The sequence below is a fragment of the Crinia signifera genome, chromosome 6 (genome assembly GCF_055691185.1).
Source record: "Crinia signifera chromosome 6, ASM5569118v1, whole genome shotgun sequence".
Taxonomy (NCBI): Eukaryota; Metazoa; Chordata; class Amphibia; order Anura; family Myobatrachidae; genus Crinia; species Crinia signifera.
Genome location: NC_139222.1, coordinates 150,835,129 through 150,852,273, shown reverse-complemented (window position 1 = coordinate 150,852,273; position 17,145 = coordinate 150,835,129). Strand labels below are relative to the sequence as shown.

The window sequence follows — 17,145 nt, the reverse complement described above, 5'->3', positions numbered from 1 at the left end:
AACTACTGTATTTAACACAACTGACTCTCAATATTTCTTCACAAGGCATAACACACATAACTACCAGGAAACAAAGGATACTAGACTCATTTTCACATTTCCTGGGAACATATACTCGGGGATATACTACATAGTTTGCTTAATCAGTGTCCACTCCCTACTACAATAATGCCAAAAATTCCAATAGTGCAATTACGTTATTTGGTGCAAATCATATAATCTCACTCCCTTCTGGCCCTTAATAGATTAACTGGAAAAAATCCCGAAGGGTTGTCTATAGACTAAATTCAGGTGTCAGCAACTATGATCTTTGTGCATGAAATTCCACCACATTTATCAGCAGCTGTGTTATTAATTGTATCCCTCACTGTTTGTTGAATTTAAAAGAAAAATACTAAAATGGGCTTTGTTATCCTCTATTAAGGCCCTTTTCAGACTCTAACATCTGATAACTGCAATACAACAGGATGAGTAATGCTTAGTTTTCCTCTATCCTCGAATGAATGGATTGTTTTGTGTTTCTTCCCAACACTGTGTAAAAATGTAAATGACAATGCATCAACCAAGTGTGTGTAAAGTGTGGTACAAACACATCACTAAAATGCATAAATATAGCATTAGTTTTCAGGTGTTATATCCACCTCCTAAAACGACGGAAAAAAAAAGGGCAGGCATGCCAACATACGGGATATGAGATCAAAGCATTTCTTGTCTTCCATATTAGGCTTCACTTGGCATGTCAACAGATTTAATTTGGCTGGTTGACGATTAGGCTGCAAGACAAAATTAAATATAATAATTAAAATTACCACATTTACTTCTGCAATGTAGTAATGTTCTGTGTTCATACTAGTATCTCACTCTTTCTTTTACAATAATTATTACAAGCATTTACTAGTAGGAGTTGTTTCTTATTGACACTAATCAAGGAAGATTACAGACCAGGGGTGACATTCTATGGGATGCGATTATCGTTTTTTTGCGGTAATTAGACCACAAAATGGCGATATCGCATTTTCCCATTAAATCGTTTATTTAATGGAATGCGCTCAGGGACTGAAATCGCATATTATGTGCGTTAAGGTATGCTGAATAAAAATGCGAGATTAATTCGCATTTTTATCGCATCCAGATGTTTTCCAATACAAAAGTATACAAGTCGCATATTTAATGCTATGCACATTTGCACATCGCATTTTTTAGGTGACTAATTATCGCACTAATTTCAGACCTGGGTCTGTTAGGCGAATTAGCCAGAACCCTGCACAGATCGCAATGTTCTGTGCAGGGTTCTGCTGTCAAAAATAAAAGAAAGGGTTAAAAAACAAAAAAAAACGAGTGCGGGGTCCCCCGCCCGAGTATAACCAGCCCCGGGCTCACTGAGCCGGTGCTGGTGACATAAAATCAGGGTCCCCGACAAATAGAGTTCCCCTTGATTTTATGAAACCAGCACCAGACTCAAGGTCCGGCGCTGGTTCCCAAAATACGGGGGACAAAGTGACTAGGGGTCCCCCGTATTTTAAGAACCAGCACCGGACACAACCAGCCAGCAGGGTAATGCCACAGCCGGGGGAAACTTATTATATAAGCTCCCGCGGCCAAAGCATTAACCCCCTGGCTGGTCAGCATGGGCAGGGGTCCTGGGGAAGTGGGGACCCCCCCAATGAAGGGGTCCCCCCCCCTCCAGGACTTACCAGCCCATGCTGATAGTCCGGGGCTGTCCCCGATGCCCCTGGCCGGTGGGCATCGGGCTGATGATTTGTGTAAAAAAAAGAATTAAAACTATTGTTTTACACTGGCGAACTATGATTCCCAGCAAGCCTACCCCGCATGCTGGGACTTGGGGAACCACAAGTCCCAGCATGCGGGGCATTAAAGGGCCCGCTGGCACTTGTAGTTCTGAGTGAAAAAAATAGTGCACAAAATCACACTGACACCCTGTAAAATAAAACTTTAATACACACAAAACACTGATACTTACCTACCTTGAGCCCGTAGGTCGGTCCCTGGATCCTGGGTCCGTCCTCCGGGGCTCCAGGGCAGAAGAGTCCGGTTCCGGGGCCTTGGTCCTGGTTCCGGGGCTGGTCCTGGGGTTCCGGGGCTCCTGGCCTGCAGAATCCGGGGTCCGGGATCCGAGGTAGTCCAGAGGGGTACCTAAGGAAGCAAATCCAACTTACCTGGTCCCCGGCGGCGACCTCGGACTCCTCACCGGTGACTGCGCTTCTCCCATCTGCTACCCGGCTTGCAGGACTTTGACCGGCGCTGAGATGTTTCCTCCTCGGCGTCTCTGGACAGAATGATTTCTTGGCCAATCAGGAGCCGAGAAAGTCGGCTCCTGATTGGCCAGAAATCATTCTAACTAGAGACGCCAAGGAAGTAACATCTCAGCGCATCTAGAGCAGAGATGTTTCCTCCTCGGCGTCTCTAGTTAGAATGATTTCTGGCCAATCAGGAGCCGACTTTCTCGGCTCCTGATTGGCCAAGAAATCATTCTGTCCAGAGACGCCGAGGAGGAAACATCTCAGCGCCGGTCAAAGTCCTGCAAGCCGGGTAGCAGATGGGAGAAGCGCAGTCACCGGTGAGGAGTCCGAGGTCGCCGCCGGGGACCAGGTAAGTTGGATTTGCTTCCTTAGGTACCCCTCTGGACTACCTCGGATCCCGGACCCCGGATTCTGCAGGCCAGGAGCCCCGGAACCCCAGGACCAGCCCCGGAACCAGGACCAAGGCCCCGGAACCGGACTCTTCTGCCCTGGAGCCCCGGAGGACGGACCCAGGATCCAGGGACCGACCTACGGACTCAAGGTAGGTAAGTATCAGTGTGTGTGTGTTTTGTGTGTATTAAAGTTTTATTTTACAGGGTGTCAGTGTGATTTTGTGCACTATTTTTTTCACTGCAGAACTACAAGTGCCAGCGGGCCCTTTAATGCCCCGCATGCTGGGACTTGTGGTTCCCCAAGTCCCAGCATGCGGGGTAGGCTTGCTGGGACTCATAGTTCGCCAGTGTAAAACAATAGTTTAAATTCTTTTTTATACACAAATCATCAGCCCGATGCCCACCGGCCAGGGGCATCGGGGACAGCCCCGGACTATCAGCATGGGCTGGTAAGTCCTGGAGGGGGGGGACCCCTTCATTGGGGGGGTCCCCACTTCCCCAGGACCCCTGCCCATGCTGACCAGCCAGGGGGTTAATGCTTTGGCCGCGGGAGCTTATATAATAAGTTTCCCCCGGCTGTGGCATTACCCTGCTGGCTGGTTGTGTCCGGTGCTGGTTCTTAAAATACGGGGGACCCCTAGTCACTTTGTCCCCCGTATTTTGGGAACCAGCGCCGGACCTTGAGTCTGGTGCTGGTTTCATAAAATCAAGGGGACCCCTATTTGTCGGGGACCCTGATTTTATGTCACCAGCACCGGCTCAGTGAGCCCGGGGCTGGTTATACTCGGGCGGGGGACCCCGCGCTCATTTTTTTTTTTTACAACTTTGCGCTGTCCTGCAAATGTGCGATTTTCAGACATGAAAATCGCACATTTTCAGGACTAAATACAGCGCACCACTTCGCTGCAAATCGCCCCTCTTCGCACTTTTCAGCCTCCAATGCGCATCACATTAAATATGCGCATTTTGACTGAAAAATGCGATTTTAAAATTGGCGATTTGCGGCGATGTGGTGCGCAAATAAAACATGCGCATTTAGCGCATATTATAGAATCTCAGCCTATAAAGGAAGGAACTTTGTAAGCATAGAAACATAGAATATGATGGCAGGAAAGAAACTATGGGCCTTATTCAGATCTGAGCTCAGTACAAATTTGTTCAGAAAATAGGCAAAACCATGTGCACTGCAGGGGGAGCATATGTAACCTGTGCAAAGAAAGTTAGATTTGTGTGAGTTATTTTGTTTCGGTGCAGGGTAAATACTGGCTGCGTTATTTTTACACTGCAATTTAGATTTCAGTTTCAGCACACCCCACCCAAATTTAACTCTCTTTGCACAGGTTACTCTGCTCCTCCTGCAGTGCACATGGTTTTGCCCATTTTCCGAACAAATTTGCACTGAGCTCAGATCTGAATAAGGCCCTATGGCCTTCCTTTTGTTGCACTTTTCTCCTGCAGGGTGGAGTTTTATAGCTAACGCTTTGTCATGTATTGTAAAAGTTAATGTATACATTCAAGCTAAAAGTGAATATATCCCCTATATATTGTAAGCTTGCAGCAGGGCCCTCCTACCTCCAAGTCTGTCTGTTGTTAACCAGTTTGTTTTATCACTGTCTACTATTGTAAAGTGCAACGGAATCTGCTGCGCTATATAAGAAACTGGAAATAAATAAATAAGTAAATAAATCTAAAAGAGGGGAGGCCGCAGCCCAGAGCAGAGATTAGTGTGGTTAGTACTGGCTGACGTAGAAAATCTGTCATCATTTGAGGAGTATAAATATTTGAGGCTATGGGAGAGTTTGATCAAATATGTTATAGGGCAGGCTTTCAGTGTGTAGCAGTATGGAATAATGAGACAAGGCACATGTCAGACGTAGGCAAGCTACATCACATTCAAATATTTATTGCTGTTTCTGGAATTTGTAAGGTGAGGTTAGCAATAACAGAAGTGTTATTATGACTGTATCTGGCACAAGGGCTGCTATAAGAGAAGATGACCATTCATGTGTTTAAAGGACCTTAAAGCTAGTATTTGAACAAGTGAGGCAGCATAGAATCACAGAGGTAAGCATCACTGTATCAGAGAAATGAGGTCCTGTACTTATTTCCAACCAAGGTCATGTCTGTGTTGCAATCATATGTTCTCCTCACATTTGTATGTTTGTTCTAGTTTGCTCTCAGTTTCCAAAGACACACTGGTAAATTAACTGTCTTCTGATTATTACTTATACAGTGCCAGCATAGTCATACAAGACCAGGTATCTATAGACAATTTGGGCAGTATTCAATGTGTTTTATCACCATGTGCAGCGAATCCTGTTTAGGATTCGCTGCACATTCGCAGGGTTCCAGAGGGCTGGAGCATTCGCTGCCAGCCCTCCCTGTTGCTGTATTCAATGCCGCAGGGGCTCGCTGCCCCTGCCGGCGAATTTTAACCACTGTGGTGAATACCGCAGGGAGCCGGGGAACTGCGGCAGGCAGGGAGATGGAAATCTCCCTGCCTGCGCCGGACACTGTTGGGCAGAAGCAGGGCTCCTGGGGACACAGGCAGCAGAAGCTGCCCCCCGGGAGAGCTGGCAGGGCACTGGGATACTGCTCCCACTCGGCATATGTAATGAGCGGGAGCAGTGAATATATGAATATCTAATGAGCGGCTCTCAGCCCCCTGCTGGCTGTTATGTGAAAAAAAATAAAAAATTAAATATATATATTAATGTGCAATAAGTATATGAAAAAAAATAGCATGCCCCTTCTCAGAAAAAAAATACTTCTTTTTTTACATCAAATAATAATTAAAAAAAAAACTTTATTTTAAAAGATCACAGTTCAGTTCACCATAAAAAGATGGCAAATGCTACATGGTGACACATGGCAAAAATCACTTAGAAAGCAATTCGCCATCAGATCATTGAATACACTCACAGCGAATCACATTGAAAAACCACAGCGAATTACGGCGACTATCAGACGGCGAATTGTCCGTCATTCACTGTTCGCCATCGTTGAATAGGGTGAATCAGTTTTTCAGTAAAAAGATTCACCTTCGAGCACGAAAATAGCACACATTCACCATAGAACATGGCGAATCAGCCTCATTGAATACTGCCCTAAAAGATCACTTTTCAGTTCACCTTAAAAAGATGTTTAATGCAAAATGGTCAATCAAGGCAAAAATCAGGGAGAAAGCAGTTCTCCATCCTAGCATTGAATACACTCTCCGCAAATCCCAGTGAAAACCCCATTGAACTACACCAGCGAATTGCCGGCGAGCATGAAACGGAGAACTGGCCGACATTCACTGTTTGCTTTCGGTGAACAGTGAACAATGAATAGGGTGAATCAGATTTTCAGTGTAAAAGATTCACTGCAAGGAGTGAAAACTGCCCGATTTGACGAAAAAAAAAAAACGTGAATCGTGAGCATTGATTACCAAAGAGGTAAGAGGGTCCAGCTCTCAAGCTTACAGTTTATAGCAGGGATGGGAAAGATGTGGCCCTCCAGCTATTGTTAAACTACACATCCCAGCATGCCCTGCTACAGTTTTGCTATTTGGCCATGCTAAAACGGTTGCAGGGCATGCTGTGATGCATAGTTCAACAGCTGCCAGAGGGCCAAAGGTTTCCTCTCCCTGGTTTATTGGTTGAAAATAAGTTATGTATGTGTGGCGATGATTAAAGATTGCAAGGTCTACTTGAGAATGGACTGATGTGAATGCTTAAATATTCATAATATTTAGGCAGTGTATAAATGTTATATAAATGTATGAAATTAGTGTTCTGTCTGGATTTGCACCCTGTAATTGCAGATAAATTAAATGTAAAACTTAGAAATGTGGATTCCAAGAGGCATTACCAATTAGATGCAGACTTTACTACATAGAAAAAAGCCAGGGGTTTAACACCCAAAGCTATTAATTTATTCTGCCTTCTCCATATGCAGTAAAACTGTGGATAACGTGCCCTAACCGGGCATAAAGTGCTAGAATCTATGGGATTCCCCACTCATTAAAACCAAGCTGGTGGATTTACTGTGGATTGTCCCTTGCAGTTCCTGAGGATGCGAGAGAAACCCTTGCTACACTAGGGCTGCCAAATGATTAGGGCCAGATGTACTATGTTTGAAAAGTGATAAAATGGAGAGTGATAAACCACCAGCCAACCAGCTCCTACCTGCCTGGTCACAGGCTGTGTTTGAAAAATGACAGGTAGGAGCTGATTGGCTGTTATTTTATCAATCTCCAAACTTAGTACCAGTGGTGGCTCCTACCTTTTTGTGGGAGGGGGGCTGCCTCTGGCCACAGGCACCCCCTCCCCCTGTCACTGCTGCCTCTCGCCTCCGGTTCCCGGCACCAGTCCTATGATGATGATTGCAGGCACCGGGACTGGCGCATGCACAGTACAAACATATGTAATGCGCATGCAGTCAACTTCTATGGGCTGCTTCGGCAACAGCCCATAGAAGTAAGCATGGTCCTGGCGCCTGTACAATATAAATGTCAGGCACCTGGACCAGTGTGTGCACAGCTCATGCGCAATTGCCGATTTTGCCCGACAGCCCGCAGAAAGGCATCCCGGAGGGAGGGAACACCTCCCAATGGGACTGACTTGGTGACTGGCAGGTGGGACTTCCAACAGGAAGTCGCTGCCAGTCACAGTGAAGCCAGTGCAGTCTCACACACTGCATCTGGCTTCACTACAGTGGCAGATTTTACCTGGGGGGGGGGGGGCTGCAGCCATGCAGCCCATAGGTAAAAACCGCCACTGCTTAGTACATCTCGCCCTATGTCTGAATAGCCAACTAGCTGCGCATATGCTCCCAGGACAACTAGCTTTAGCTTACAGAGTTATGTCTAGTATTAAACACTGACATGCTGAAAACTCAAGTGAAGACCACTCATTAAACAGTGCTACTGAATTTCAAAGGAACCATAAATGGTTAACTTCAACATGAAGTTTATTTGATAATACTTTATAAACAAAATAAAAATAAATTGTTGAATACCGTTCCATGCGCAATGGTCAAGTAACAATTCTTGATTGAGCATTTTCTCTTCTGCCAAACCTTCCTTAACCTTAAATTAGAGAACACATTAGTACATGCATTTAACACGATCAGATATTAGTGTACCCATTACCAAAAGCATTGATTTTTGAATAATAATAATAATAATAATAATTATTAACAGCATACAATGAATTTGTTTCATATGATTATTTAATTGTGGCTGAACAGAACATTGCATACTGGAGGTTACTTTTCAGTCTAAAGAAAGACTAAAGACAAGGGCCCTTATTCTGGTTCACTCGCAAAGGCCATTTGTGTTATTTCCCTGCCGCACCAATGGATGAGGGGGACCCGGACCACAGTCGCCGTCACTGCTCAGAGAAGTTCACATTCTGTAGATGGGGGTTGGGGTGCCACGGGTGGGGCGAGTCGGGGGTGCCATGGGTGGGGGAGGGGGAGGGGGAGTATTCACCCAAGAACATGCAGGCGATGTGCAGGGCCTTCTGAGTGACTGACTAAAGGGGGTTATTTTGGTTCACCACTCCTGGCAAATTCCTTCTCAAATGGACAAAACCATGTGCACTGTAGGGGGGCAGATGTAACATGTACAGAGAGAATTAGATTTGGGTGAGTTATTTTTGTTTCTGTGCAGGGAAAATACTGACTGCTTTATTTTTACACTGCAATATAGATCTCACTTTGAAGTAAAACCCCACCCAAATCTAATTCTCTCTGCACAAGTTACATCTGCCCCACCTGCAGTGCACATGGTTTTGTCCATTTGAGAAGGAATTTGCCTTTGCGAGTGAACCAGACTAAGGGCCAATATACTTTGTAAGCATGTGCAGTCCACATTTCAAATATGGACTCCAATCTGGGATATTCTGAAAAACTACTCTTAAACTAGATACACACGTAAGATTAACTGTCAAATCTTTCTGGTTGGAGCGAAAATCTAGTAATGTGTGGGAGCAAATGAGAATCCGCCATTTTCTCTCAAACACTGGAAAATGGCTTTCTGAGATTTAACCATTTTAACAGATTGACCATTTTTGTCTTTTTTTTGGGGGGTTTTCTGTGTGTTTGGGAGCAAATGTTCAATCGACAATTTGCTCCGATACATTAGAAAATTTTTGTTCCAACCAAAAATATGGACAGATAATCTTATAGTACAGTATGTATCCAATTTAATATCCATAGTGTAATGATCGCAGAAGCTGATTTAGAAAATTGACAACTACAAGTCCCAGCATACACTACCCTCAGCCATCCTGTCGCAGGACAGGAAGCATGTAAGATGTAATGCAATATAAACTATTGTCACAAATTTAATAACTCAACCCGCACCGTGTGTGAGATTAATATGAGCAATGGTGATTTCATTAATTTGTGAATTACAGTGATTAACACAGTAATAGTGATTTATCCTACTCGGTATCTGTCCCATTGCAATGACTCCAGTTGGAAAATAATTACTCAGTAAAGAACAAACTTGACATTAATATTGAGGTGTAATTTTCTAGTAATATACAGACTAAACAATCCCAAACCCCACACTCCTATTTTGGTTAGATTAGGGCTGGGGTAGCCAACCCTAGTCCTCTAGAGCTACCAACAGTGCATGTTTTGCAGGTCTCCTCACAGAATCACAAGTGAGCTAATTATATCCATCTGTGTATCTTTTAAAATGTGTCAGTGATTAATGAGTGCAGCTGTGCAGCAGCTAGGTTGTCTGGAAAATGTGAACTGTTGGTAGCTCTCGAGGGCTAGGGTTGGCTACCACTGGATTAGGGTACCAGACCTAACAAGCTGGGCGTTCAATTAAAGATGGGATGTTGCCCATAACAACCAATCAGAATCTACTTCTAATTTATTTAGCACCTCTTATTATGTTTAGAATTTGGCTACGCAGTCCATAATCCCACCCACTACATTAGAATCAAACTAAAATAAAAACTATATTGTAACACATACCCATCACTCTTCTTGTACAGGTAGCCATGCTTTTCCGTACCATACTGCATGTTGCCTTGCAGCTGATGCATATTGTAGACCAGCTGTTTACTGATTGAATCCTATAGAGAATTACACATATATTAGTAAATCAGGTGTCTTGAACAAGAGGGGTATTCAATTAAAAACAAAACTTTTCAATGTTTTTTGGTCGAATTTAATCAACTTAAATCAATCAAAATGCTAGTTGTTTTTTTTAATTAAATCCATCACATTCAAAAAACACGTGGATATGCAAATTACTCGCCAATCTATGCATTTTCAGCAAAATTGAGGCTTTTTTTTAATAATTTTTTTTTTTCACTAATGCAGTTTCGACTTTAAAAAACTGAAACTGCATTGGCAAATAGGACTAAAAAAAAAGTCCAAAAACTGGTGCAATTGAATATTTAAGTCAGTTTTTTTTGGCTACTTTGAAAAAAACAAACTAATTGAATACCCCTAGAAATAATACTTATCCTTGCGGGAAAGGAAAAAAAAAAATACATGCATCCTACATTTTTCAAGCGTTTACAGATCTTAATGTGGTCAATGAGGAGATTGATCATTTGAATGTCCAGTAATCCCTTTTAAATCACCGGTGAACATGGGTTCGGTAAGTGAAAAACAAACAGCACTTGTGTTTTTGCAGAAATCGACTTTTTTCTACTTTGCATGTGCATCAAAATGTCTTTCACATCGCCACCTATGGTGACTCTGATGCATTCAGTATTTGCAAACTCATACACTTTAAAGAGGCAGAGTATAAGAGGAAGAGGGAGATCAAGTGTGGCCAAAGTATAGTAAGGCTGTGTTCAAGCAAATATGTGTCTTATCTCTGGTCTGCATGGGAGACCAGAGATAAGACACATGCAGACCAGAGATAAGACACATATTCGCCTGTCAGGGGGCACATCTCTTGCTGGTGCAAATTGTGTCCTGGAAATTAAGCATTTACTACAATCTCCTAACTAAAACCAGGTGGCTATATTAATGTTCACTCCTGGTAAAAACCTGCAGTATAGGGTCATTAGGTCAAAAGTGTCTAGGTCGACCACAGTTGGTGAACACATGAAAAAGGTCGGCATGCTTTAGGTTAACATGGAGAAAAGGTGTACATAAGTTTTTCAGGTTTTTTTTTTTTTTTAAGTCGACTTGTTCATGCTTCACCATCCCACTGGGCATAGAGGCTTATATGGGGTCTACACAGGGACCATGTCGACAGACAATAAAAACATGAAAAACCATTGTCGACTCTTTCCTGTGTCAACAATTTGCTTGTGTCGCCCTATTAACTTCGACACGCAGTGGTCGACCTATTGACTGCTGACCTAGACAGTGTCAACCTAATGACCCAAACCTGCTCCTAAAGCTGGATGCACCACACAGAAACCCAGACGTGTGGATTGTTTTTATTACGTGTCATTTAATGTGTTTGAGGCTTTTATTACAGTATATTGATAAATCATATCTCTGCATTTTTCATTTTAAACAGGTTGCTGTGAAACAAGAAACCAAATTTCTGCCCAGCTCTGAAAAACTAGGTGCCCCACCCACACGTCACCCAATCTTGTATTCATTCTGCACCAATGTCTGCTCTTAATATACTTAGGAATCTTTCTTGGAAGCCACGCACTTAAAAGGAGCAGGAAGGGGCCAAGCACTCATCACTGTACAAATTACTTCTGTGTATGAAATGCCAGAAATGTTCTTGCTTCTTATCGAAAAAGATGCATAAATTCTGATTTACAAAATACTGTTTGTCTATTTTTGTTAAACTCTTTAGTTAAGGGGAAATTTGTATTATTAATATTATTGCCCAACTGGTTGGTTCACTTTGTCCTGGTAGTTAGATGCATTGTTTGACAGCATGTGAGGGTAGACACATGGGGGGAAATTTACTAAGAATACAAATACAAAATGTTGTATTCGTATTCTTAATACGAATGACTACGACTGCATACGGCTGTTTCAGCCGTATGCAAAGTCGTGTTCCGTAGGGGAATTTACAAAGCAGTCAAATACGACTGCTTTGTAACCCTCCTATGGCATAATGATTCGTATTAGCGGGCTGCAGTGTGAAAAAAATAATAATAATAGAGAAATAAATAAAAAAACGTCCCACGCCTTTTTTTTATTTATTTATTTTTCTATTTTTTACACACTGAAGCCTGCACGGATCTGAGTGATCCGTGCAAGCTTCTGCCAAATACGACAGGAAAATAAAATGTATTTTCCTGCCGTATTTGGCCCGCCATTCGCGGGCGTTTTACACTAATTAGCGGCTGTATTTTCAATACAGCCACTTAGTAAATTAGGAACCACCATTCTTTTGAATGGTGATTTCTGTCGTATTGTATCGATCGTGTAAATACAAATACGAATGTCCCATCAATACGAAAATTTGTATTTTTGGCATAGTAAATGCCAAAAATAGTTATACGCCCCCAAAAAATCGTATTTTCGTATGAAAATACGATTATTTTCCCACAAATTTTTCTTAGTAAATTTCCCCCATGAGGTTTTAATTATATATGTCACGTGTATGGCCAACTATAGCCATAAATAAGGTGGAACCAAACAGTGTTTCAGTATACTGTGTAGAGTTTGTATATTCTCCCTGTACTTGCGCGTGTTTTCTCCGGGTGCTCTGGTTTCCTCCCACAATCCTAAATTATACTGGTAGGTTAATTTGCTCCCCCCACCAAAAATAACCCTAGAATGTCTGTGTGTGCTTGGACATGTGGTAGGGAATATAGATTGTAAACTCCACTGGGGCAGGGACTGATGTGAATTTTCAAATATTCTTTGTAAAGCTCTGTGGAATATGTGTGCGCTATATAAATAACTGGTAATAAATAAATCTAAACTAAAAACTTTAGGAGGTAAAAGTGTCAATTTCAAAATAGCAGGAAGTTGGATGCTGTTATGAGGATTAAACTTCTGCATAGGGAGCTCCTTTGGATTTTCCTACCTATCTGCAAATCTTGGAAAAATTGTAGTTGTTTGGACAAATGATGTACAGTATGATCAATCCTGTTATCCCTTGTCACACATCAGTGAATGTCTGGCACCCTCAACTGTTCATCGCATTTGTTTAAACAACTACAATCCTATTTCATCGGCTTTCGAGTAGACATGGTCTTATGACGATACAAGCGGAGGATGCAAGCCTACTATGACTACATCATCTTTGCATGTGCAGTCAAGAACAGATGCAGATGTTTTTGTATTACAGAACAGAAATCTAACAGTAAAGATGCAGTGAAATGTAGTCACAGATAGGTGATGTGTACTGTATAACAGATAACACAGTCTCTATGCCGGAATGACATTGATGGCTGACAAATACTAATAACATGGGGAACATAATCTAACAAATTAATCTGTCAGCCTTGTTCTCTTTGCAATGGTATACAAGAAGAATTTCCCCTCTAATTTAAAGTAGTCATTAGTGAGAGGGCCTCTTAATGGCATATTAAATGACCCGTTAATGCACTATTTTCATGCAGCCCTTGTAAAGTAATTAGTTTTCTGAAGGTTGATATTCCTATTTTAATTAGTGGAAAAATAATTTGTACCAATTATATATTTGTCAAAATGTAACAATGTTCCTGTGTCTGTACCTACTTAACAGCAAACCTTTATTTTCTTTTTTTAACCCTAACGTAGCCAGAAAATGCAAATAACATACAATTAGGGTTAGATCTATACACTCTGGTATGGTTAAAGGAAAGCACTCTAAGGGGGTATTTACTCCTGGATTATGACCGTAGGAACGTCCCTTGTTCATCTGATCCCACAGTCGGTATTTAATGTACCGACCGTCAAGTGTTGGAAAGTCTGCGAATTGTTGGAAATTAAAGTGGATTGTCAGAAAACGGCCATGAATTTGACAATCCGTGGCTGTTTCCGATAAAACAGATCCAACTTTTTTTTAAAGTCTGACACCTGTTGGGAAATATTGGCACATATTGAATACCCCCTAAAGGTGTTGTTCACTGCTGCTAATAGGTTAGGCAAGAGCTATCCTATTTGCCCCGGCATCAATTTTCCCTAATAACCTCAGGTTATTGGGTATTATGCTTTTTTATCGGTTTAAGCATCATCAGGGCTAATAGGATAATACCCCCCTTAATACCCATTTTTAACAATTTTCATGTCAAATAGAAAATTCACCCTAGTACGCCTACAAACTTGTTCATATATAGTGGCTACCATGTGTGCTTTGGGTGTATCTGTTTCCAAATTGGAGGAGAGGTGGATTTAGCTTCTGAAATTCCCACAACCCATGGAGAACCTGCAACATCGGCTCCCTCGCCGCCCCGCACATGCGCAATCCCCGTCCCCCCCACTGGCCGGCTTTCTGGGCATGCCCGAGATCCCGCTAAAACCGCGAGATCTCCAGCGCAGCCCAAGCCAGACGCAGGGCTAGTGTTGTCCCCATAGTGGGGGATAGGACAATGCTAGCCCTGAGCTGGCGAAGCGGCCGGGGCGAATTAACACCTTGAAGACTGTTAATACATCGCCCCGGCCGTTAATCCCTGGGGGGGATTGCAGGGGACAGCCCCGCCGAGCGTAACTCGGCGGGCTGTCACTAGCGCACGTTAGGTGCGCTAGTAATACATTAGGATAAACGTAATCCCCCCCCTCCCAGTTAACCGGCGTTAAGTGCCTTTTTGCACTTAACGCTGGTTGATACATCTGCCCCACTGTAACTGGAATATGAGAAGTGGAAATATAATCTTATAACTATACAATGAGTGACCCTTGGTCATTTTTAGCATTTAGTACAAGGGTTTTTTTCATAAGATCCAAGTAAAGGAACCTCCATTCATGCAGGTAAACTCATATAAAGGTCTTACTAAATTTCAAAAAATTGGCTCAGGGTTGGGTCATCATCAAAGGCTATTTTAACACTGTCCTGGATGTTTTCTGGGAATGTTCACAGACTCAAAAATCTAGTACTGCTACTACCAGGTAATCCAAACTTTTTTAAATTTGATATGTGGAAGTCCTTTACCCTTGTGAGCGTACATAAATGCCATTTTTTCATATAATCTTCACTCTAAAATGGATTTATTTACATTTACATGCATGCCTTAAATAAATGGTCTTGTTGCTGGGACACAACATTGTCGCGGCTAGATTATTTAGCTCCATCACTTTTCCCTCTGTTCGATGGTAACTCAACTCCTCTCTTTTCTTCATAAAGCTCATGTTCTAAGCACATTATTATGATAAACAGAATATGGACCAACCCACCTAGGACTCAACAGGAGTTAATTTAAATCCAGCAGCTGCTGTGGACAGGATAGTTAGTCTTGTATTATCAAGGAAAACCAAAAAAAATGAGAACTAGCAGCGCTAATAAATCGAAAAACAAAAATGAATTGGATTGTCTTTACATAAGATATTGATATTATTTTTAATAAATGACTTTAAAAATGGAACAATAAAAAACATATCATAATATCAAGTAAAATGCATATGGTAAAGTACCCTCTAAATGCGAGGGCCTGGAGAGTCCATTCCTATATATGCCCCAATAAATAATGAGCAGTGATAATTACCACCCCAATGGTACTGGCAGGCGTCCTGATCTGTTATTGCTCCATGTGGTCAACCCAAAGTAAAGATGGAGCGCCTCTCAGCCAGCTCAGGGAATTGCCAGGCGCTGGCTGGTGGAGAGGCGCTCCATCTGATGGGGACGAGCGAATGCTAATAGGTGCTACTCCATCTGTAGGTATAATCACAGAATGCCCACTGGGGCCACGGTAGGATTTGTGTAGTGCCTGAGTCTTTTGTAATCCTTAGAAAGATTTGTCCAGAAGGGGTGGATACCACAAAATCCAAGTCACTTGGGGTGAATTGCTGGAAATACCCAAGGGGCAGGTTCGGGCTTCTATCCAAGTCCAAATTAAGTGGGTGTCTGTCTAGCACATCACTGACGCGTTACGCCACACGTCATGTGAGTTGGTATGTACCCTTACACATTCACTTGCATGCGGATGCAAGAAGGGAAAATCATATGATGGTTGCTCACCACCGAATGATTTTTCCTCGGTTCGTAATGAAAAGTAAGAATGCTGTCCTCCAAATTCGGAGCGGGCGCTGACGTCATGTGATGTCAGCCGCCCGCTCCAAGCAGATATAGACACACCTGCTCCGGCACGGGTACACCAAGCCTTTTTGTGGCTTCCTCCCCATTCCAAGTTTCAGATTCAATCTATGTGCATATTAGCGCATGCGCAAACCCCATCCTTCGAGAACCCCAACAATTTGGTCCGCTATGAGCAGGTCTGAATCAGCTCTATAGTAGAGTGCTCGTGCTTCAGGATGCACAACACAGGCTGACATATGATCGATAACGAATAGTAGCTAATTAAGGGATTTTATTATTGCTACTTCCAGGGACTTCTGTGGACTGCACTTGAGTCGCCCTCTGTCTGCTATTTACTATTTATCCTCACATTTAATGTCCCATAACTCTCCTATTCTTGCTCCCCATAAAAGGTGAGAGTTTGGGAACAGGTTCAGGTACTTGTGTATTATCTGGGCGCCAGATTTTTTCATCGCAGGGCAAAAAATCGCGTCATATCGCAAGCGATTTTTAATTGTACAGGCACCCAGATGCCCGATTCCTATGTTAAATGCCCCCCCAGACCCGATTTTTTATTGTACACCCACCCTGATGGGTAATTACTATGTTAAATGGCTCCCCATTGTTAACGCCACCCCACTATAAACGCCAACCCGAAGCGTGGCGAGCGGCGGCGGTACGCCTCCTCTGACCTTTTCATACCCCCACTATCCATGTCGGCGTGGAGTTGATTTTAAATAGTGTGGCGAGCGCAGCGAGCCCGTCGCGTGGCGAGCCCCAAGAGGGGACGCGGATTACTTCACATATATTCCGCGTCCGCTCGCCACACTTCGGGTTCGGTGGGTATGGGGGTGCATTTAACATTGTAATCAGGCACCAGGGTGCCTGTACAATGTAATATCGGGTATAATCGCATTGCATCGCATCGCCTCGCATGCCATTATAATGGCATGCGATGCAACGCGATATTAAAATTGTACACTCTGCCCGGGAAAGGCTCAAAATCGGGTCCAATCGCATCGCATGCCTTAATTAGTGGAATGCGATGCAATATATCGGGCGCCCAGATATTACACAAGTACCCAGGTTCAATCTAACTTGGCAGAGTTGTGGAGGGGATGAGCTATCAAAGTTAGCACCTCTCTGGGCTGCAGTTTGTCAAATTGTACTTCAATTGACTAATGTTGCCATTATGTCCTCTCCAACCAACTCGCTTTTGCATAAGCTTATACCTGGATTCTCCAGACCCACGAAAAAACTCCTCTATAATATTTTAAATGTGGTCGTGTGCTAAATAGTATTTAACAGGAAGTCTCCCCTACCCCCTTCCCTGACCTCTATCGGAAAAAAAAGATATGGTCTTCCTATCAGATGGAATTTATTTCTGACTATC

The 17,145-nt window shown here is 42.9% G+C and overlaps 1 protein-coding gene across 3 annotated transcripts in view; it reads right to left on the bottom strand.

Annotated features, from left to right (window-relative positions):
* The window catches only part of LOC146008403 (arf-GAP with SH3 domain, ANK repeat and PH domain-containing protein 1-like), a 170,777-nt gene that overhangs the window by 41,836 nt on the left and 111,796 nt on the right, over positions 1-17,145 (bottom strand). For all 3 annotated transcript variants that reach the window (XM_083147634.1, XM_083147636.1, XM_083147635.1), the window contains 3 exons: positions 9,632-9,732; positions 7,655-7,724; positions 686-773 (listed from right to left, as the gene is read on the bottom strand). In XM_083147634.1, coding sequence (XP_083003760.1) covers positions 686-773; positions 7,655-7,724; positions 9,632-9,732 — 259 coding nt within the window. The remainder of the gene's footprint in view (positions 1-685; positions 774-7,654; positions 7,725-9,631; positions 9,733-17,145) is intronic.